Genomic DNA, 24,971 nt, shown 5'->3' on the forward strand with positions numbered 1-24,971 from the left:
TTTCTTCTTTCTCCAGTGTCCTAAAAGAGGGAATGTCTGCTTCCAGGTCTGGCTTCTGTCAACCCAGTGACTTTCTGAATTGCTGCAGCAAGCTCTGCACAGTCTTGCTCCATTCCTCAGGAGGGTTTCATCCTCCCTAACGCTTTGCCATTGCTCCGCTGATGCTGCAGAGTCTTTGCTTGACCCTCTTGCCCCTGTGTGAGGGGAGGTGTAGGGGTCCTGTGATGTGAAGGGAGCACAAGGTTCTCCTTCCCTTCAGAGATGGTGCTCCTAACCTCTTCGGTTTTGGAAGACAGTAACTCATAGTCCAACAGTGAACAAATCAAACCAGTCATAATACCAGAGGGAAGAGCTACCAATCTTGTTCAATAGAAAAACTGGTTCCTGACCAGCTTGTTTTGAACTTTCCTTGGTAAATAATAGTAAAGTTGCAATGCAGCAATTAGTGTCACGTCTTCTGTGTGGTTGAGCACTATTCTGTCTGTGTTACAACTGGCATATCTGAAGTTAAATTTAACAGCATAGTTGCAGGTTTTCCTTGTACATTGTGCTTATGACACCCCTTAAACCCATCTGTTACGTCTCTTTCATTCTTTTTCTACTGATTTATTTTAATGAAGTGGTTGGATTTTATTAACAGTGACTCTTCAAAGGCAGCACAGTTCTATTTTTATCTGTATTTAATTACCCTTTATCTGTTACACAGTCTTTAAGTAGGATGTAAGGATAAGTAGAATCTTCTATTTAATAGGTCAAATATATTTTTTTTCTCTATTTCATCTTAAAAGTAAAATTAATATAGTTGTTGTTAAGGATGCCAATCAGCTTTATTAAATCTCTAATATTTTATTTACTTACAGATATGACAAAAGTCTTGACCACCAGTGCAATCATCTCATTCAGTTCTCTTCCATCCTTCATTTTTCTCTTCCCTTTCATGGAATCTAATTTTGTGTCCTAATTAATTCTTTAGCAGTGGGATATATCACATAGGAGGGAAACTTTGGATACATGTAAGACTTGCAGAATTTTACATGTATTTGTTTTGAATATTGAAGTTATTTTAATATTTATTTTAGTAATGACATGATGAATGCTGCTTTAGACTGTACATCTTGTTTTCACGACACTGTAAAGACACATTTAAACGAGGTACCAGCGTTGATCTGTTAATGAAGTATAGTGAAAAAGATTGTGATGAGGTTTCATTCACAAATATTGATCCCCATTAAAATAATCTGGACATGCAAGTTCTATAACTCTAGCTTAATTAAAGATATAATACAGTAGGACTTTATGATACAACTTATTATATACATCTTTTTATGGTGAGGACTATTTTAAATTTGAGCCAGCTGTTGATTCAGTCTTGATGAAGAAGCATTAGTATCATCGTGGTCTTTCTGTTCTTTTGTGCTAGATTGGTCTGTTTCATTTTATCTTCATTAGAAGTGGAAGTGTTGATTTCAGAGGTGAACAGAATCATGTTCTGTGGACCATAATCTGCTGTCATGCTTTCAACAGCGTAGCTGGGATCATGAGCTGGTCCTTTTCCTATCAGAGTCTGGCAAAGTAATTGCTTCTTGTACAGCTGAGTCCCTTGTCTTGCGCTACTCATAATTCTGCATTCTAGAGCTGTTTCTGCTAATCATATCCAAAATAACTAGTCTCTTAATATTTTCCTGTTTGTTTTCCAGAAGTTAAAAAGGAAAGGCCTTGTGACAGTGAAAGGTGTTAATATAACATGTACATCCATTCCCAGTTGCCATGAAGGAATCCTTGAAAATAACCCCAGGCAAGCCATGTTAAACTACCTGGAAGACAGCACTATATGGTTCTGACACCTACAGACAGAAACTGTTAATAAAATAAAAGGGACATTGTGGATTTCCGAATTGATTGGTTCTTCCAAACCAATTTCTTAACACAGTACACTGAACACATCTTTAGAAGAGCAGCCGAGAATATAGTTTTTTACTCCTAGCTATTTAGGAGGGTCTTCTGTATGAGCAGGAAATACATGAATACCAGAGGTGTTCAAAACATTGTTAGCCTTGTTTTTCACAGACATATTTTCCTAGACACTAAAGCTGATTTTGTCTAGTTTCATTGGGGACTCCAGAATACATCAGTGACACTTTTTTTTTTTTTTGGAGGAATCTAGGAATTTCCTAGTAACTTGTACTCCTTTTTTTCAGAGACACCAGGACTTCTATCACATCTATCTTTCTTTTCTCTCTTAGCCATCTTCCCTGAATTTTAAAATTAGCAGAAATCTATTTGATCAGTATTGTTATAAGCTGCTTTCAGAATTTTCATAAGCATCTTTTTTCACTACGTAGCACCTTCCTCAACCCTTTCTTTTCAGTTTGAATTCAATGTTTCCGTTGTTCTTTTCTATATATGTATATATATTTATATTGCTGATACTAGCAAATTCAGCTTGTGCTATTAATTTCTGATAGTGCATTAATAAATTGCAGTTTGATTTTTTTATGTACAGTTATAGACTTATTCTTTTTGGGGTTTTCTGCAGTATACATTTCCTCAGCTGGGTGAAAAACACCATCATTTCTGAGCACTTGTATTCCTAGTTACATATTTATTTTTCCAACTCATCCAGGTAATTTTGCAGTACTTTTGCTATCCTATTAGACTTAATGCTTTCCACAACTTTGGTAAGAATTGTGTGAAAGAGTTTTATAGGACACAGAAAGAATATTAAGCTTTTCAGGTTATTATTTTAGAAAAGAAGTCTCCAAAGAGCAACCCAGACTAGGCTACAGCTAGCAGGAAAGGTCAGTCCTCCTTAAAAGTATGAGACAGATGCTTTGTTACTAATGGCCTCCTGTGGCTCACAGCCCTGACTTTCAAATCATCTCTATAGTACATTAAATAGGAGGGTCACGTCACCAGTAACAGAAGTGCTTTGATATCTGAGTCTGCTTCACTGAACGCAGAAGCACAATTGCTTAAACACCAAAAAAAAAAAAGAAACCCATTCTGCCCCTCCCTCTCCAGCTTCCCAGGAGGAAGAATTAAGATAGGTAGGACATAATTTCCTATTGGGAATTTGGCTCAACTGGCATTTATAATATCTTTAAAAATAATAATTACAAAACAAATCCTCCAGAAGTGCACCAGGGTATTGATTCAGTACTGACTTAAAAAGAAAATTGCCACCCACCTCTAAAATCGCCAGTACTGCTACTTGCAAAAGTGACGTGAAGCAAATTACTTACCCAGATCAAGGCTGCTTAATTTGTGAGCTGTGACAGGATTGCAACAGGAGATGGTATGTCTGCCACAATTTTCAGATGATGACATTTAGGATTTTTCTGAATCAAACTGCTCAGTGATCTATCTGCCCGTACTCCTAGTACCATGTATCCCTTCATACCTAAATTTTACTGATCTGCTTTTGTACAGACTGTTTTCTCTGTCATTGCCCAAACTTCTGTGCCATATGTAAATTTTATCACCTTCCTGTGCACTCTTCCTTTCCTTATCATCTTTATACCATTTTTATATAGCTATCTCGATAATCTAGAGCTCCTTTTTAAAAGCTTGCATTTAGAACTTTTTGTATTGGGATATAGTTAACCTTGTATCCATATCCAAAGTGTTTTCATTATTCTGTTAAAGAGGGGAGATAAAGTAAAAGTTTTCCTAAATTTAGGATAAGTTAGGGCAATGCCTTTATCAGTCAGTACTTTTAATGGTTCCTGTAGTTTTGCTTGATTTTCATGCAGGATTTTAGTTCCCACCTGTATAGGCAAAATGCTGAATTTTAACTGTAGTATATTCTACAGGGTTTAGTAAATAATTTTTATTTGTTTACATTTGCTATGATTAATACTGTGACAGATTTGCATGCCATGATCATGAAAACCTTAGAACATTGGAAACATTGGGAACAACTGCTCAGTAAAGCAGTGGTGTTCTTTCTCCATCCATCATCTGGTCACGCTTCAGCTCCGAGCTGAAGGAAAACTGAGGATGGTCATCGCTGCAGTTTCCTTCTGGCTATTCTCAGCTGAGCTCCTTTTGTTATGTTTGCTGCTCTGTCTTCTCCTGACTCTCATTTTGGCAGTATTTTACAGGTACTAAGGTTGATACAACCATCCATTTTTACACACATTTTGGCACATCTGTACAGTGATGACATATTTTGGTGGTTACATGCCTGAGTTGGACTTATTATATCTGGACATGGATGCTTCAATCTTCTGTTTTCTGCATCACAAAACACTCTGCCAAGCCCTGATGAAGAATCAATTATGTTTCTCTTTGAAGCCTGCTCTGGGCTCTATCGAGTCTGATAAAGAACGTAGGAGATGGATTCTTGGAAGTGGGTGGGAATTACAGGAAGCAAGTTGCATTTTTGTGTTAGGGAACAGCTCTCAGTGATGTCTGCTAATTATGGTTTTATTCTCCTGGCTATGTAGCACTTCAAACTCCAGCCAGAAGCAGAGAAGTTGAAACAGCATTTGTAAATAAATACCTAGTTTGGTTTGGTCTAAAAATTTATCTTACACTAGAGTAAGGAAAATTCAGGTGGATTTACAGAGGATCACTGAATCTGCCATCTTTGCAAGTAAAATGAGGTAGAAGTTACTGGGTTTTTGTCAGTTACCCAAAAATACTTAGCAAATATGTTTTTTTGCTGTTGATTAACATTTTTCTTCTAGAACTGTCTAAGGAAAATATCTTCATGATTTCCAGTGTTAAGTCTCTTCTCATAGATACTTAATTAAGCCCTTGAAGAAAGGGGGGGGAAAATTAAACCTAAAATAAAGTTCAGAGTATCTTAATAAAACAAAACATTCTTGCCCGCTCACATCTGGAGTAGGTTGTCTTGTCTGGTTTAAAATCGGATTTGGGTGTCCATGTATTCTTGAAGAATAAATTTTCTGAAGAGTAAATATTCTGAAGAGTAACATTCTGAACGATAACAGCAATAGTTACGCATTTCACTTGAAACTGTCCTGTTACTTGGGATGAGACTGTATCTTCCTTCCAGGCAAAAGTCTGTCTTTGCAGACCTGTTTACGTTAACAAGAAATGAAATGGAACTACCATACTCTGGCACAGTAAAATATTGATACTGTACCACTTTTGTCTATGAGATGTTTTAAATTTTGTGCAGCAATTTGGTAACTATTAGGACTCCTGTGAAGCTCCTGCTGTTGTCACAGTTAATGAAAGATGACAGAAATCCTGTTTTGCCTTCGTTTTTGACATGATATACATTAGTTTTAACATCAGACAAGACATTCATTCATGAAGAAGGCTTGTAAGTTTAAGCTTTGTGTTAAAAAATTAACATTTTAAATTATAGTAAAAGGAAGACAAGGGGAAAATGCCACCTTTTCTCCCACCCTCTATTTCTGACATGAATTCTATGATCAGTTAGGAACTGTTGATGATAGGGTTATAATTAGAGTGAAATATAGCTGAAACCAAGGGTTAGCTAGAGGATCAGCAACAGGAAAAGAACAACTGTGCATTTCAGCCTTCCACAGTGAGACTGTACTGTATATAAGAAAAAATTGTATGATGGTATTTCAGTAACAGCTACATACAGTGACAGTAGCATAAAAGCTTTGCAATGAATACTGCTGTCCCATTGTTTAATACAAATGCATAGAACAAAGGTGAAAAAAGAAGGTATAGTAAATATAGATTCATGGTTCATAAAGGACCTGTACCTCTAATGAATATTTGGGTCCATTACAGAAAGCAATAGTTAAAGAAGCAAAAATTAAATACAGAATACAAATATAAACAATAATGGTGTACTGAGAAGTAAAATTATTTTGGTAGCTCTCATAGAAACTTGATGTTAACAAAGTGGTAACTAGTGTTGCAACGAAAGAGGATTACTTATGGTTGGCACAGCAGTAGTAAAATTGAAGCAATGGAAGTCTCACAGGAGGGAGAACCTGTTACTCAAGTCAGAGAGCACAAGAATATGGTCATGACTCAGGGTGATACTCTGATTTGCATGTAAATCTTTCATGTACATGTTTTGTTTAACTGGAGTTTATGGTCTTATTTTCAACTGTGCAACTGAAAGTACTTGCATTTGATTTTTATCTTTTTTTTAAACTTACAACGCATGGGAAACACGTGTACCTCAATTAGGCACTTTGCTTCAAAATAATACACAGCTTATCCTGCAAGGAGCAGAATATGGTAAACTTTATACATATAACAAGTGATGTGAGTGTTTAATAAGAACAAAGTTGCTAAATATCAGCAAGATTTCCTTACTTTGTTAATTACAGGCAGAAAATATTAGCGACCGCTATTCACAATCCCTTTAGGAAATGGGGAACTTCCATCCTCATTTCTGTGACTTGAAAGCAGACTAGACCTATGAGAAAGATAGAAACACAAGTATATTACTGGTCATAATTTGTAGGAAAGATGAGATTTTGTTAGTTCAAATTATGCTGTTGTATTTGTATATGGGACCTGTAGGCTTGCTAACTTTCTTTATAACATCTTGGCTTTGTATTAGTAAAAGAACATACTTGGTCATACTTGGTACAGCTCTGTAAAATATGCTTGTCAGTGCCACCACATGCTGATATTTTTTTTTTTTTTTCTACAGACAGCTTTCTGAACGCTGTAGTTTGCCTTGTCTTGTACCAGGGTTGTCTTGCACTTTACCTGATCAGTAACCATGACCAGAGGATACAAATGGTATCACTAAAAAGTATCATCACAATTAATTTATGTAGAGAGGAGAAAAGGAGAAAAAGAAAACAAAATAATAAAATTGTTCACACGTAACTAGTTTCAGTGGTTACAGTGGAGGTCTTTGAGGTATCTGCCAATGACACTAAAGTGTCTTCTTTCATTGACATCAGCAATTGATCTTGCCTACTAAAGCTTTCCTGTGATAAAAGATTAGACTGATGAACATGTGATGTTATATTAGTGGTTTGAGCAAAGGCAACATATGTGTGATGCTTGCAGACAACTACAATTGGTATTAAAGGTAAATAGTCTCAGCTTTCAGTTATTTATTGGTATAATTCAGCCTTTGCTGTTGTACTGCAGCTCATACTAAGTACTTAGTTCAGATTGACTGGAATTTGCTGTTCGCTTAAAAGGTTCCAAGAGAAATATTTTTATGAGTATTGGGTGTGTCAGTCTGGACTAGACCCTTAAGTGAAGATGCTGTGCTAGCATTCAAGCTGCTAATATTTTGATTTTATAAACAAAGAGCAAAAGAATGCAGTGCACAGATCTTACTCCCTTTGTTGTATGTATTCAGGTGTATATTTTAAAAAAATAATCTTTTGTACAGGAATTCCATTAAATATATTTCTAAGCATGTATGTGCCCATTTCTTATGTAACATACTTGATAAACCGGCAAAACTGGCACTGTATTAATAATCCAAGTAATGTTGTGGCTCTGTTTTCTGCCTGCTGTTGCCTGGGGACTATACATTAATGATACATATAAAATGAGAGATCATTATAAAGAAAAGTAGTCAAGTTACAATATGCTTTTTTCCCCCCTCTATGTCTCCTCTTCAGCTACCACATAGTAAAAGATTCCGTACAATCTGTATCTTTTTTTTCTTTTAGGTAGTTTTGTCTGCAAGACTTTTAAAAGATGTATGTGTTTGAGAAGATATTTGATTGCCCATTGGTTGGTTTATCATATGTATACAGGGCAGTTTGTAGCAAAAGGAAATTTATCCCACCAAGCTTTTGCGGACTACATGAGGCTTGAAGACACTCTACCTCCATGTCTGTCCGACTCCTGGATAGTTCAGAATACAGGACATTGACTGGATGAAAGTTTTAGTAACACACAGAATTAAAGGGTTTTTTTTTTTTAACTTGTTTGTAGATTCTTTCAAGTTTGTGAAGAAGCACCTGATAAATTTGTTTCTGTGAAATAAAATGAGTTCTATTACTTTAAGATGAGTGCAGTTCAGGAACCAAAGATATGAATTATCGTCAACATAAGAAAAGGGGTTTGCACTCATGAAACTGAAACCCAGTATTTTATGCAATAGGAAGATCAGAACCTCCAATAAACTCTGTAAATTTAAAACAATAGTGCTTGTAAGCTAAGTGATTGAGAATAAATTCAATCTTATCGCAGTGTAATTATGAAGTTGTTTTCAGAAACAGGAAAATTTACAAAGTATTCAATGATTTCTTTGTACTCCTCCTCTATTAAAATGTGTTCATAAAAAGAAAGTAGAAATTAAGATGTTTTTGGCAAGCTTATTCCACAAGTCTTACCCTAAATTGTGTCACCTTAAAGCACAAATTGTGTCAGTACTACTTCTTTGGGGTCTCCTAGCAGTTAGATATCACTTTTGAATGTGATCTGATACAAGTAGACTGCACACACAATGCAAAGCTAATTTCTTGTTGCAGATCTAACTTGGAGTGTAGATATAAATACATCTACAATTAAAACTGATTTTTAAAAAAATAAGAACAGTTTGGGAGAATTGTAATAAACACTGGTAATTGGGTAATTATTATAAATTCATGTCAGGTTATAATATTAAATTGAAAAATATATGAGAAATGAATGTCGAATAGCTATATTCAATTAAATCTGTTTATATAACAATTTGTTTTGTTAAAAAGGAGTAGAAGTTAAATGCTATATGAGTCATTCTGAAGATCTCTGTGTGTAATGTGAACTAATAAAAAGATGGCTGTATCAGAGCATGCTGAAAGTTCCATTTAAAATAAGCTGTTTCTACTCGGTTGGAGATTTTGAATGTCTAAATAAATTAGCAGTCTTTATTGCAGATTCAGGGCAAGATAGCACAAAGTTACAGAGTTTTTGGGGAAGTAAAATGTTAGTGATGTTTTATGGCTAGCCTCAAGAGCTCTAGTACTTTGGCAAAGCTGTCACTTATGTCTAGTTCATATCTCCTGTTTACAAGATCCACATTCTTTTTACGCGACTATGTATAAAATTAAGTTTTTATTCTCACTGATGATCTAGGAGTGAAGGGTTTTATGGTGCTTTCCTGTGTCATCCCTCTTCAGATTGTTAGGAAGCTTGTAATTTTATTAGGTTTTAAAATAGCAGAACTGTTTTTTTAATCAACTGACATTGTCTGAGTAGCACAAAGCTTGCAGCATGTTTTTCATAGAATAATGGATGTTACTATTTATGGGATATTACTATTTCCTCATGAAGTGAAACTGCAGTCCTTCCTTACTGTATCCAAGAGAATAAAGGGAAAATCATACAGCTCTACTTATTTAAGTAGGTACAGTGTTTTTCTATTCATGTATAGTCAGAGAAATAATCTTTTTCTCAGACCTGCTGAATATGGACAAATCCAGTTCAATACAAGTGATGGCCAGGACTCATGCATTACAAAGTCTCATTGTAGGAAGACATAATAGAGGGTGATCTCTGCATTGACCGTTTGTAAGGCAGGCTTAGGATGATATGCATGAAGGCTTCCTCAAAGTCTGAGCAGTAGTGAGGGTGTTCTAAATCACTGCACGATCACCTTTTTTCCCCTTGGCAGTAGAGTGATGCTGGTGAGGCTACCGTGCTGTGCTGAAAAACAGCTTTTGTAACTGTCTCCCCAGTGTCAAGAAACACAGAGCAATGAAATACTTCTGATGTCTAATTATATCTAGGAAGCTTATTTCTGTGGTCAGCAAGAAAGAGGTAGACAGTAACTCAAAGCAGTGAGCAGACAGACCCACTGAACTGTCCCGTGAAAGGATTTTGCTACCTTTACCTCTTGCAACTGACTATAAAAGAAGCTTAGGAAGATTAATTTCCCTTGACTCAAGTTAGCCTGCATTAATAACCACAGACTGCTGTCTGGCGTTACATTCTTCAGAACAGAGTTTCTTTTAAGACCCTGGCCTACTGTATATGCTGTGCTACTACTTACTGTATTACACTGCGGTCTTTCTTTGAGCTTTTAATTGATTTACAGTTTTCTATCAGGCTGGTTCTGCAACTAGTGGTTTTACACGAGATATATGTTTTGTTCTTATTGCAGTTGTAAGATAGGAGATTCAGAGAAGGTATGCAAAATATGTGCTTAGGAAATTTAGGGTTTGTTTTCCCTCTTGAGCTATTGGGGAAGCTAAAAGAATCTTGGATTAGTGCCAAATGCAGTTATTCTCCGATTTCTTCATGGAATTTAAGTTCTTTCTGACATGCAATAGCAAACCAGAGTTGTAACATTGACATTAGCATGTAAAGTCTGAGACGAATTTACCCAGCAAACCAAGCATACATTAATAATTTTTTTAAAAAAATGTTTCCTTCAAAATATTATTTGCTTTCTGTGCCCTTGTAGTAATGAAGTACATTACAGATACTGAAAAATAATTATGTAAAATATGAACAAAAATGCAACATTAGTATTATTGGTACTTCCATAAGTTGACTGAAGTCAAATACAGAAACTGTGGGGAGGTGTACAGGAAAAAAAGGTGATTATGTTTACTGGCTGTCTTTTACAAGCAAACGACAGTTGTTTCAAAAATACCTAGATGGCTGCAATTATTGAGGCAGCTTTCCCTTAGCAGACCAGTGCAATATTTTAATTCTTAAGTGAAAATAATTCTCCTGATCAGTTCAGAGACTGATGATTTTTTTTCCCTATTTCCCATAAAAAAAATATCATGATTTCCCTTTAAAAACGATGAGGGGAAATTCCTTACCCAAATTGTGTTGTCATTATTGCTAAGCTAGTATAACAGGGTTACAGTGTTTACATTATTAACCATCAGTAAAAAAGATACCAACCAATGTAATTTTCTTCTTCGTTGTAGGTTTGCCAAAGAACGCAAATAGAAATAGAAGTTTCATATTTAATCTAAAAGCTGTTAATTCAAAATACTTCATGTTTGCTAATTCCATTTATTAAGGACCCAGTAAGCTCATTTTTTTGTCTCATGTTTTTTCTAGCATAATATAGCTAAGGATTCACATCTCCAGTTCTCATGTCCTCATTCCTCCTTTTCTTTATTGTCCTTGTTATCTCTTCTTTTTTCTTTTGCTTTTTTCTTTCCTTCCCAAAGGTGTGGAATTTTAGAGTTAAGATTAATATTTTTCAGTTCTTTAGAAGTTGAAAATTTTAAGGCCATGAGAAGATTGTATCAATTGTTTTTTCTGACCTGCACGAAACAGGCCCCATAAGATCAGTGCTGCGGAAGTGTGTAAGTGTCAACTTTGGTGCTAACCATCACCTTCTACTGTGTATCGGTGCCGAGGTTCTGGTGCTCACTGGTGTTCCTGGAAGCACACACAGAGTGCATCGACTGCCAGAAACTGAGCTTAGAGAGGAGAGATTTCAAAACAAGATTCTTAACCAGTTCGTAGCTCTCTTAAATACAGTATGTTCAGTTTTATAAAAAGTTTGGATCTTCATGGGAAAGGCTGAGGCTGAAATGCAGGTCAGAAAGATATTATCGAGTCTGAAAAATTACAAGTAAAAAATAATTAATCACCATCACCACCACAAACAGCAAAACCAACCAAACAAAAAAAATTATAAAAAAAACCCCAAACAAACCCAACACAAACAAAAAAACCCCAACAAAGAAGCCACCAAAAAAACCCAACCAACCAACCAACCAAAAAAAAACCACAAACCAAAAACCCAAAACCTCAGAAAGAAAATATTTCCTATTTTTTGAGTTCAAGCTGAACCCTTTGGGTCACTCAGAAAAGTGGAAAACTTAAGGTACCAAGCCCTAATTTGAATTATGTATGTTAATGATTTCACTCTGGCATACCTATATCTGATTTGGGATTCTAAGCACTGGATCAAAAATTATGTTGTGAGGGAGTTAGACCTTCTTATTTGGAATAACAATGTTCTCTGATTTAAAAAGAAAAATATTTTAAACATCTTTTGTCAATTTTGTGTGTAATGGCTTCAGACCACCTAAATCTAGAATGCATTCCCAATTCAGTTTTCTGGACTTATGTTCTCTGAACTAAATTCTCTGTTACACGCTACAAGACATTACAAGTGAGATTTTGGCAGGGAACAGTGTGGATGCACTGAGTCAAAAGGCAAATGAAGACATGCCATTTTTCATTTTGAGGGAGATGTTTTTTTTGGGAGAAGGTTGTGATCTCTAAATGAAAAAATACTCAAGATTTGGAGTATAGAGGGGTTTTAGCTAAAGGAAAAAAAAAGACAGCAATATATTGACAATAAATTGACTATTGTGTAAGAAAACCACTTAGTTTCTATGATAATGAACAAATTCAAGCAGTCTGTTTTGTCATACATTCTCCTGTGGGGAGAGAGCTGGCAACAGCCTTTGTAAGGCTGTTAGGAAGGGCAGGCAGATGAGCATAAACTTTCTCATATGCAAAGCATTAGCATTATGACAGCAACTTATAAAACCAAAGGCAATAATTGTTGATTTAAAAACAAGTATCACCTTTAGGTATCTGTTGTATTAACACTAAGACAACTAAGCAAAGATTCACTGTCAAATGAATGTTTTCTTTCCATATTCCTGTACTCGTTATTCATGACACATATCATGATTCTTAAATGTCAAGTCCTTCAACAGAACAGAGTTGCAATGGAATCATTGTTAAAATAATTGTTCAATTCTATTTTTTTATGCATAACAAAAATAATTACAATTTCTGAATGTAATTGTAGAAGTGCTTTGCCATTTCTATTAGATCAGTAGGCTATTTAACAAAAATTGAGCCTGTAGCAGTGTTTTTAGGGTCATCAAATATTTTTTCAAAAGGAAAAAACCAAACCCTTTTCTATACTTATTGCAGTTGATGTATGAAGGCTCTGCTTCAATGATGCTTGTGTGTGTCTCTATAGATGCAGATTTTTTCAGTGACTTGGAAGTTATTTTATAAAACACTAAATATATGTCAACATTCAGTGTCAAAGAATGCTGTTTGTGCTTCACCATCCCTTTCCAAATACTGCTCTGTTTTATTGAATTGTTTGCTTTAATTAACAAGACAAACATTGAACTCAGTATAACAGTAGGCTAGGGACATTTGTTTTGTTGTTAAAAAAGCAAGCGATGTCATGTGGGAATCCTGCTGGAATACTGATGTCTCAGTAAAATAACCATAGGGGTATTTTATCCATGGTTTCTATGAAAAAGAAGGGAGAAGCCGTAGCACAGACATCAGTTTACTTAGAAAATCACTGTGGTACCTAAAGGTATCATCACACCACAGTGAATCACTCAAAGGCCTGGAATAGGTAAGCGTGCTTCAAAGCATATCTAATAATTTAAATAAGGAATGTTAAATTAAACTAGTCTTGACTTCATTGTAGCAGCTAAATGTTAATACACTCCATCCAATGTCCTGTTTTGTTCACAGTGGCAGAGATTAGGCAAAAAAAATGTAGACAGCAATAATATTACCCATTTGCTAGATAAAATGTAAGTACCGCTAGTGTGGTTCTTTTGAACAGCTGTTCTTCATTCTTTTGGTCGTAACTTGAAGAGCAACACTTTGAAAACGTGTTTAGCTAGTAAGGGGGGAAAGTTAATTGAATTTACTTCTTTATACACTTAAGAAAGAGATAAAGATAAATATCCAATTAGGAACATTTTTTGTTACTTTCATGGAGATTTTTGAAGGGAAATCTAGTTGAGTTGATTCACATAATCAAAGTTGAAAAGTAAATGTTAAGGGGGGTTCTTTTCTGATTTTGTAATGGTAACATGGAATGGCATATTGAAGATTTGGTAGAAATACTGTCTGTGTAACTGAAGTGCTAGTACAGAAAGTGATAGTTGCCTTGAGAAAGGCAAGTTACTGAGAGTCTTACCAGATGGATTAATTTTTACAATGGGTTATTTTCTTCTCTTAGTGAGCAACTAGCAGAATGATCTGAAGCACATGTGCAATGTGAAATTTAGTTGCCCAAACCCCTTTGGGCAAAGTAATACAGTGAGACATAAGTCTTCTGAATAGTATTTTGAGTATATTTAACAAAATAAACCAGAAAAATTTACTGATTGGAGGCCTTATAGGGAAAGGCAGCTTGAGTGAAATATGAACATAAAATCATTAAGATTATGTTCTCTGGGAAAGAAGAAAAATTGGGAAGTGGGAACTGAAAAAAAATTAATCCAAATAAATTGGAGAAGTGGTAGGTGAGATCGTGGAAAATATATAAGGATAGTCATAATGGACCAGAGGTTAATCTGGCCCAGTATTTTGTCATGATAACCTTCAAAGGAGAGAATGTAAGAATAAGGCAGCATATGGTAATACTTTTTTATCAAAGTTCTTTTATTGTGCAGCTTACAGGTGCCCTGAGTGAGGTATTACAGCTGAGTTTATGTTTTTTAAAATCTTTTGTTAGACTGCTCTGTGCATTTGAGGAATTTACAAAGAAGGTTACAAAATTTGTGAAGAATCAAATAAGGAGGAGATGGTTGGGATGTAAAGGTCAGGGCAACCTTGGCTGCAGTGACAGTGAGATGGGAAGAGTCAAGGAGCCTCAGAGGAGGCAGCAAGGCAAAATGCAGGAGCACAGCCCTGGTCTTCAGGAGAGTAGACTTCAGCCTGTTCAAGAACGTGCTTGGAAGAATCCGATAGAGACCGTGCTTTAAAGAAGAGGGGTCTAAGAGAGCTGGTGAATTTTTCAAGGGTTATCTGCTCTGTGTTCAAGTATGGTCTGTCCGAGGCAGCCAAAGGCCTGTATTACTGACCAAGGAGCTCCTGACAGAACACAGGTAAAAAGGAAGAAGGGTGGAAGCAAGGACAGGTGATCCAGGAAGAACGTGGAGTCACTACTTGAATGTGCAGGATTAGGAAAGACAATGCCCTGGCGGCGCTGAATCTGGTGAGGGATAGGAAGGGCTTCCACCGGGCTTCAGGGCTCTGTCAGCACCAAGAGGAAGAGTAGGGAAACAGGAGCCTGCTGCTGAGTGGGCGTGGGACATGGTGACAACGGAAAGAGGCTGATGTACTGAAGTCTCCTTTGCCGTGGTCCTTACCGTAACCCCTGCCTTCAGTAGTCCCAGAACCTCGAAAAGCATTTGCGAAACTAGTGCTCCTGTAATGAGTCACAGAATCTAATGAGACCTGTAGATGGTGTAGCTTGGTGATTATCCCTAGTCTAATGAATTGGACACCTGTTGGATACTTCGGCCTCTGTGTGTAAGCCTCTGTGTGTGTGTGAATATGGCATTTAATTATAATCTGTATATCTCTATACTTTACAGTACTGTATCCTGTAGTGAATCACAAACTTCATTTACAGATTTTAAAGGCTGTTTGCATTAAGGTGTATAAAATGTCTGTAAGAGGACCATGAATAAGTTTAGGATAAAAATAAAAAGACGACTGTATACATAAGAATAGACTGTTAGGGTTAGGCATACAATTATAGCACATGGGTTCCCTTCAGGAACAGGGGCTGACCTACATACTATAGAAGATACAGCATACTTTTTCCTAGTATGGAGCTGACTGTTTTGCATGTTTTATGTCTTAATTTATGCACTCTAATTTCTGATTTATATATTTCACAGCAGAAACATCTATGAGGCTGGAAGACATTTTTCAGACTTTTACCTTTCTATTTCATAGTCTTTGCTCAAATAATTGCTGGTTTGTGTAATTACACTGCATATGTAATAATAAAAAGATTGGAAGGTGAAATTGAAAAGAAACTAACGGTCAAGAAGTGTCCTTGAAAAAGTAAATCATGAAATAGAATTTAGAAAAAACAATTTCTAGCAGGATTTCTACAAGCCCTTCAGAATATGAGACATAGGAAGAAGCTAGACTAGGATTATTATTGCAGTGACTTGCAGACATGAAAATAAAAAGAAAAATAAACCACTATTTAATGTTCCATGCATTTTTACAATAATTGGCATAGTTTACAACTGGTTGTAAATTTTAAATTATGTTGTATTAATTAAAATTGGACTGGGAATTTAAATGAAGGTCAAATTTTGCACTTTAATCCAGTGGAACCCATATGCCAATTAAAGATATATAAAAGGGTGGAGTTAAAAATTATGATTTAAATTGAAGAAAGAGTAAGAATTTTTTTCCTGTGTATCTGTTCATTTTAAAGGATGACCACGCTTCCACAGGATGTCATTTACCTTGTTAAATTGTGCAAAGCTTTAGTTTTTCTATTTGATCAGATCCAGTCCTAAACAGCTTTTCTGCTGCAAATAACTATCAAACTAAACAAACAGTTGTGTTGCTTCTGCAGAGTTTAACTGGTTGCTAAAATAAAAGTTGTATTTTCTTTTACAGACACAATATATGTGGCAAGATCAAACAACTCCACCACTCACAAATACAATGTTTGGGTTTCAGATTACTGTCAGCTATTCTAGTTAATATTTGCAATGCTTGATATTTGCATCACAGCTTTGTTGCCAAGATGATGAGCATAATTAATGTAGGAATGCAGGCATAATTATGATAACCTTGTTTTTAATCTTTCCCGGTAGGATTTTGGAGATGATGGGTCCTTGTACATTACTAAGGTAACCACAACTCATATGGGAAATTACACCTGCTTTGCTGATGGCTATGATAAGCTCTATCAAACTCATATTCTCCAAGTGAATGGTAAGGAAAAATGTTCTAATTACCAAGTCATAAGAGGCTTGGATTTAGATTTTGTTAAACAGATCTGTTGTTGCTGTTTTACTTTTTTTTATATTGTGTTACAGCTTAACAGAAAAAGAGATTCATTTTTTTCCTTATTATTCTCCTATCAATAACCTTACAAAACAATAAAGTATAATATTTTTCATTTATTCTTTCCATATGAATAATAGTTATTAAAAGGATTAAAGGTAGTCCAGAGGACTTATTCTGCACTATGAACTTTTCACCTGTGAGGATTTTCAGTATGTTATCTGCAGAATAATAAGTAGGCTTATATATAAATATAGATATATAGAGATGAAGTAGCTTTTCACCTTAATTTAGCAATTCTGGAGAAGAGATTGGAAAAATTAAGTGCATAGGTCTCTTGTGTTAAGAATGTTGCATTTAATAGAAGATTTAAAAAATGCACTACCCTGAAAGTATTGTAATTGATGTAGGCTTCTAAATTCACATTTATTATTTTGAAATCTAACCATTTTAGTAGATGAACTTGAGGTATCTGGACTTGAAATCTTCATCTTTACATTTTCCTACATATGTTCAAGTTTTAAGAACCACTTTCCTCAACTCTGTACTTGGACAATACTTGACTGCAATGGTTACTGAAGACAGGCCTGTCCCTTCTCTTGACCAATAGTACCCTCTCCTAGCTTTTATTCCCAGATGTAATTTTTTTCCTAAGTTATTCTAAGCAATTGATCTCCACTGATGAAGTGTCCAAGTGTACTTTATCCCCAGTGAGGTTTAATGTCTTATTTTTGTGAGTGACCTTGTGCCTTCCTGTTATTTCAATGTTCATATTTATCTTTGACTCTTAAGTCTACCTTTCTGCAGTAAACTACCAGTGTTTGTCATTCCATTTTGATATTTAATCCTCTCCAGAATCATGTTTGCACTCAATATTCTCCTGCAAATTTCCTTTGCGTTAGCAGGCTTTAACTTTCTCTTGAAGCATACTCTATAGTTTCTTCGCCACTGCAGTTGTCATCATTCTTTTGGTGTTTTTTAATTGTTAGTCAGTTGCATAAATCCCTACTATAAATGACTTTTCTTGACATGTCTTATCCAAAAATGCTGAAATAATTTCTGATATGAATATCTTTCATTGATATTCACACCAAATGCAGCTTCCAAATTACTTTGTCCTTTAATACAATTCATTCTTCTTCCAATAGCCTTTTTATTTGACTTTCTGTTGTTAATATTTTTCACACTTCAAAATACTTTGATGTTTAGTGGTGGTTTGTGGTTTTCTTAACATGTTGTCTCTGCCATTGTGTTTCTCCAGGAAATTGGCTTAAAGTATTGGTCCATCCATCTCTCTAAAATATTTTTTTTCTCGTGTCTTACCCTCCTGACCTCTAACACTTGTAAATGGAGTGTCCTCCGTGAGCCAATACATGGCATCAACATCTTTTGCTCCTTCAAATTTTTCTTGAGAGATTGTTTTGAGTTATTTAAAAGGTCAGGTAGAAAATACTGGCTAAAGTAAGACAAGACTGAAGTGCCATTTACTCATATTTTAATTCCTGCAGACATAGCAGAATAATTGGTGATTGAGCACAATAGAAGGTCCTTGACCAGCTTTCTCCTCCTCTGTTTTATGTGTGCTTTACCCTAATTTATTAAAAAAAAAATAATATTCTTGGCAGGTTCCCTGCCTATCTCAATGTGTTAATAATCTTGAAGAGGTGCATTGGAACAGTTAAAATACTATGATTCTTCATGTTTGTGTTAGTTCAGCACACAATGAGGTAAAACTCCACTTAAGTTGGAGAAAGTTTTCTCTGAGACTAGAAAACCAAGAAGCATAATTTGAGAGAGGTGAAGGACAACTGCAGATTTTTCTGGTGACAGTGTGTCTGTCAGAAAATTGTATTTTTCATCTGGAAACCACTGTAAACCTTTGTGGTGCCAAAGGCAATCACTACTGTCTGTTACTCCTTTTTATCATTCATATAAACTTAAAGTTGTCTAACAAATTGACAGACCATGTTTGCTCTGCTCAGAGAGCTGCTGTTCCACAAGTCAGCACTGGAGTGGTACCTTCCAACATGATTTTGGATGCTGAGTATTTGGGGAGCAAGGAAAAGGGGAAAGAAGTCCCTTTGAGCAATAGGATCATTTGTTTGGCATATTGTGGATAAACTGAGTTAAAACCATTGAGATTAAAAATCAAAAAGAACGCTCTTCCACAGTTTAGATCTGTACTTCTAAGCAGTAATCTTCCTCCAAAGCACAGGCATGATGGTCAGTGCTTGTAGCTTTGATAATGACTAATTAATATTATGATATTTCTATTAACAAGAGAGTCAGACAAAAGGTTTATGTGATAATTGAAGCTTCACTGACCACAAAGATCCAGTGTGAAGATTCAATGAAAACAATGTACCTGGATTTTATGTTCTTTCTTTATTTCCATTTGTGTAAATCTGTATATTTTTAGGAAAAAAATTATATTTTACAGCAACTAGTTTGCTAATACTATATTTTTATATATTATGTATATATATATTATATTATATATATTAAATATATATAATTTTTATTTATTTTTCTTTAAGATTAAAATCTTCAGGAATTTTTTGAGTTTTGAATTGACTGGTACAGTAGTAAAGAATAATGAGCTTCCTTTGGAGTCTTAACAATACAGATAATGCGCACTATAAAAGACATGGTTTATGGTGAGAAAATTCAGTCTAATCTTATACAAATGATATGGTAAAGTAACTGTTGCAAGCAATATTACAATAAATTGTTATTTAATCCTTTTTCGTAAAAAATATTAAAAAAAGAACCAAAACCAAAGTTTTAATAGGGCAGGAGTAACTCTTTCATTAAACGCTAAGCATTAGAGTTTACATAATACTTAAAAACTTTCAAAGTGTATAATTTTTTGACTAAATGATTCTGAGGCTATATGACTATATGAATCTGAGCCTGTCATTTTTATTTTTTACTTTTTTCTCCATATATCTGTGATATTGAAATCCATTTCATTACGTATTTTTCCTTTAGTGCTCTTGACATCACATGTCATAAATCCCATGGATTAGAAAGTCTGTTCTCAGATAATGATAGGTGCATGTGATGGTCTTAGTATCACTGAAAAAAAAAAGCTATGTAGTTTAGTCTCCCAAAAAGTATTTATAATAGTAAGTCCATAATTTGTTAAAATCTGTCTTAATTTGAATTTCAGAAGGATTTGTATCATTACCCCTATACTTATTAGCCTCTGTTTTTTTCTGCAGCAGCCATTCAAAAGTTTATAGAGGAATGCTGGTAAAGTTCTTCTAAACAAAGTAGTAAACAGTGATCAGAGCAAGAAATATGTAAGAAACTCAGATATTCTTGTGATATGGGTTGTTGTATTTGGTAGGGGGCCACCTGTCTCTAAAATGCCCTTTGGTATTAACATATTCGGTTAAGCATGTCATATGTTAATGTTAGCTATTTAGGACAATGGAACCTTATACATCAGTTAAGTGAAAAAACATTTTGAATAATAAAACCGGATTTTTTTCCCTTATGTTTATGTTATCGGTTAAATTAATTAAAAGAGCATTATTAAAAATAATCGATCTTTTTGTTATTACAGTTCTTGGGATTACACAAACATGGTATCTACATCTGACTCAAAGTCTTGAAAATTGCTATTGAAAAACCTGAAATACCTAGAAAGTTTGTGTTTTCTCATTAACTTTATGTTTATCGAGTTACAGATCTATGCTATCCATAACCAGAGATGTTAATATTATTGATCTCATTGGCAGTTATAGACGTGATACCTAGAGGAGTTTAAATACTAATTTTTTATAACTCAGTTTTGCTATTTTACAAGCTTTTATGTGTCATAGCCTAGATTTTTAAAAGTATAAATTTGAAGAATTACACTTTTGGGAAGCTCTTTCTCGATAAACAAAACATCATTAACCATATTACAAAGAAAAAAGAAGACCGCCTTAAATTCAACCCTCTCTAAAAATGATATGCGTTTATGGTGTATGTTACAAATCGGCTTAATATATACATAGCACCGATGTGACATTTTCCTTTCTGTTTATATATTAACAATGGTATCCTACTCCTGAGCTTTCACATTGATTTACAAGGCAAGTTCTTTGCAGAGAGGTGAAAAGAATTATCCCCACCTTAGTTCCAAGACAAAAGGCCAACAGTTTTGGTACCTTAAAGTGAAGAAAGGATGCCTAGCCAGCTATAAATCATTGAGTCATAGTGTCTGAAGAATTGTTTACCACCTTTGTTTTTCCAAACAAAGTATCTCGGTTTTATCAAAAAGAAGAGTTATCATATACAGTAATAGAAGAACCTAGCTCACTATATATCTTATGTTTGTTTCTTAAACACGTGCATTCTCCCCTGACTCCAGACAGCTTGAACAGACTATTTTCTCTCTTCTCCCTGCCCTCCCCCCAACCTATACCAGACTGAAATAATCTTTAGAGGGGTTTATAGCAATTTAAGATGTATTGAATAGTTACATATTCACCATATGTGGAACCAACAGTCTCACATGGCTTTCTGAACTAAATTATAAGGGATGTACAGATCCATTCAATTATGTATTATACATGATTCTGCTAAATGCAGTCATGCAGTGTCTTTCCTTCCCTCTCTTTTTAACCTATGTAATGAACCCTCATAAAGAGGTGAGTAGGCTGCTTTAGATTAAGATATGAGAACATACCTCTCTGAAAGTCAGCATAAGCAATCACATTATTTGTGTAATTAAAATTTTCTTTCTGGTAATATTTATGGTCAGTTACACAAAAAAGTGATTTAAATGAACCCAAAGAGTTTACATCAAACCTATCATATCAAATTAACTTTTTAAACTGAGCCCACACTGCACTAATATTTTAATTGCCTGCATGCCTCAGGTGAATGGTTCTTGGTGGCATATTAAAGGTAGGCTCTAGGGTAATATAAAATAAAAAAATACAATGCAAAACAAGGGTTCAAAAACTTTTCTAATTGTATACTTAACCTATCAGACATAGATTTGCTGATGAAAGTAGGAAATGGCAGCAAATGGAGGAAAGAGAGGGCAAGAAATAAACTCTGTCATTCAGGTACCTCTGTGTGTGGGAAAACATTGCTAAAGAGAACAAGATCTACTACAGAAATATGAGATAGTAGAAGAAAACTCAGACTTGATTTCATTTGAGCAGGTCCTCACCTTCCCATATCCTGACCATTGATAGTTAATTTAGCAACAATAGCATCTTGTGATGCAGGGTTTGATTTTGTTTGTTTAGGAAGTATTTGATAACAGTTACAGTATTTGCTAGAACTTTGCTAAGAGTAAAGTTGCCCTAAAAGTATCTTCTGCCTTTTCCTGATGGTGAACTAATAGATTTTTTTTTTTTATATTCTATGAAAATTCACCAGAATTGAACTAATAAAAATTTTCTTTTTATGCACACTCAGTAAAAGTCTGTCAAGGAGTGATAGTTAAATACCCATAAGATTTTCTGTGCAATGAGAACAGTTCACTGGCACAAAAAAGATGAGAAAGATCCTATGCAGTTAGAATGCAGTGAGTTGCAATGCCTTGCTGTTAGGCCTAAATGTTGTGTTGCTGAGATGCTTGAGAGTATTAAATGACAGCAGTTGTGTCTCCAAGGAGAAGCAGCTTCTTGCTCCTCAAGGCAAGGTAGAGAAATAAACTATTTGGCTTTGATGCAGTGGGGAATCTGCAACAGGGGGTATAATTTCTGTCAAGAAATGCTGATCAGGGCAGACATGAAATTTGGACCCTGGGAAGTGTGGCAGAATAAGGCTGTCAGCAGAGATACTGACAGAGGTTCAGGCTGAGTGAGGCTCGGTCTGAGGAACACAGCAGGGAAGGCAAGGTCTGGGTATGGAACACAAATCCTGTGGGAAGGGACACAGAACATGGAAGAAATAGAAGGGAAGCAGGAATGGGAATGTCATGCTTGAAATGAAAAGTAGAGATCTGTGTCTGTAAAAGCAAAGTCCCTTCCAAAAACTCAATACAAACCTGTAATCCCTGGTTTTTATGTGCCTTTGCTCTCAGCTGGTAGTCTAAAGAATTAGCAGCCATAATTTTCACATTTTTAATCTTCCTCCATCTTCTTTAATTGTATTTTTGCAGTTTGCACATTGGGATTATGTGTAATTTTCCATGTATGTTATTTGAAAAGACCCTCATCTCTAACTGGGTTTAAAATATCCCTGAAACGGACTGATTTTTACATCCTATCTGAGACACAGTACACTTGTGTATTTCTTGCAACATAGAAAATCTCAGGCATTTCTGTGCTCTAATAGGACAGCATGCTGGGACATTTCTTGTAAACGGTTGGGTAGCATTTGAAAATATCTAATCTCATGCCAAAATAGGTGCAGTTAATTTTTGATCTTGTTATCTTCTTTCATTATCAACTGATACTTCATCCTCTACCCAGCTGTGTTTTGTGACACCAACTAAGTATTCCACATTTTTAAAGCTGCTTTAAACAAAACTTTGGAAAATAGGAAATACACTTCTTTAACCTTCATTACAGTTAATTCTTTTTATTGTTAGAAACAACCTCAAGCAAGTTCTCTCTGTACATAATTAAAGATAAAATCAATAGCTATTCATCTAAAAAAAACTATACAGCAAGATTTTAAAATCTTGCTTAATCAGCGATTATCAATAGGAATATGTGCGTTGTGACATCGTATGCCCTCTGTCTGCCAATACTGACGTGTGGAATGAGACAGGTTTGTAGTTGGCAAGCATATTCCGCAGCAAGTTTCCAAACCCTGGAAAAGTGATGTCAGCACTCGGTGCTGTGTAACATCCTCGCTGGTGGCGGCTGAGGCGAGCAGCTCTGGTGCTGCACAGCGCTCTAGCATGGTGTGCAGGGGGTCCCCGCACTGGGGAACATCGGGGAGCCAAGGGAGCTCCCAGGAGCCCCCGGCTTACATGGCAGTGGCTGATGGGACTCAGACAGGGCCAGGAGTAACGGCAGCCAAGCCCCCACAGGTGTATAAAAGAGAACGCCAGGGAGCACCAGCAGCTGGGAGGGCTACCAACAGGCCAGGAGAACAGGGCCTGCACCCCACCTTCCCAGCACCCTCGCTTGGTAAGTGTGAGGTTCTGTAAGTAGAACCAAACAATAATGAGGGTGATGGTTCATTTAGCATGGAGGTATCGCCATGGTTACGTCAGCCTGCTCCCCACATTAGAACAGCTTCCATAAAGACAGATAGACGGGCCATTGTCACAGGGTACCCTTCTGAAGGGAGCAGATGGCCCAGTGTGCGGACCAGACCCATCTCTTGGGCAGGTCTGCTGCGTCCCTGGGGCCCGGATTAAAGGTGTGAGGAGAAAGCTTCCTACCCTGGCACAGCCCTTGGATAATTATCTGTTACTGGTTTTTCAGGTAGGCAGCGGTGAAGTTGCAACGAGAAGTCGAGGGCAGTCAAGAGAGACTTCAGGGCCTTGGGATGACTGGTGAGGGGATCGGGGGCACAAGCTGTGCTCCCCTCTGTCCTGCCGGCTGCAGGGAATGGTGAGGGAAGGAACGGCAACAGCCAGCAGCTCAATACCTGGCTCCGAGCCCGGCGTCACCGGCAGAATTGTGGGGTTTTTGATCATGGGTTGGTCTACACGACACCAGGGCTGCTGGTGACAGACGGGGTACCCCTGTCTCAATGCAGGGAAAGGGTCTTTGCACAGGAGTTAGCATGGCTCATTGAAAGAGCTTTAAACTAGATTTGAAGGGGGAAGGGGATAAAACCAGGCTCACTAGAGATGAGCCTGGGGGCAGCATACCAGTGTTCAAGGGGTAGTGTGCTAGCAAGGTCCTCCAGTCTGCTGTCTAAGTGCAGGCAGGGGGTGGAGATCCATGTGGCAGCAAAAACACAAGGGTTATTGATGTGATAGAAACCATGGAAGCGTCTGAGAATGGTCACATAGGAATTAGGGCTTCTCCCCCCAGTAAGGTGGCAGGATCAGTAGCCCAGCTGAAGTGCATCCACACCAATGGCCATGCCCAAGCACACAGCATGGGCAACAAACAGGAGGAGCTGGAAACCATCGTGCAGGAGGAAAACTATGACATAGTTGCTGTCATGGAAATATGGTGGAGTGCTGCAGTGGATGGCTATAAATTCAGAAGAGATAGGCAAGGAAGGAGAGGCAGTGGGATAGCCCTGTATGTCAGGGAGTGTTTTGATTGTCTAGAGCTTAATGATGGTGATGACAGAGTTGAGTGTTTATGGGTAAGAATCAGGGGGAGGGCCAACAAGGCAGACGCCATGGTGGGAGTCTGTTATAGACCACCCAACTAGGATGAAGA

General features: G+C 36.3%; 1 protein-coding gene across 4 annotated transcripts in view; it reads left to right on the plus strand.

Moving 5' to 3' along the window:
• The window catches only part of FSTL5 (follistatin like 5), a 322,895-nt gene that overhangs the window by 224,067 nt on the left and 73,857 nt on the right, over window positions 1-24,971 (plus strand). For all 4 annotated transcript variants that reach the window (XM_056358066.1, XM_056358085.1, XM_056358076.1 and 1 more), the window contains exon 8: window positions 16,470-16,590. In XM_056358066.1, coding sequence (XP_056214041.1) covers window positions 16,470-16,590 — 121 coding nt within the window. The remainder of the gene's footprint in view (window positions 1-16,469; window positions 16,591-24,971) is intronic.

Source organism: Falco biarmicus, chromosome 1 (genome assembly GCF_023638135.1).
Source record: "Falco biarmicus isolate bFalBia1 chromosome 1, bFalBia1.pri, whole genome shotgun sequence".
In the NCBI taxonomy this organism is placed as follows: domain Eukaryota; kingdom Metazoa; phylum Chordata; class Aves; order Falconiformes; family Falconidae; genus Falco; species Falco biarmicus.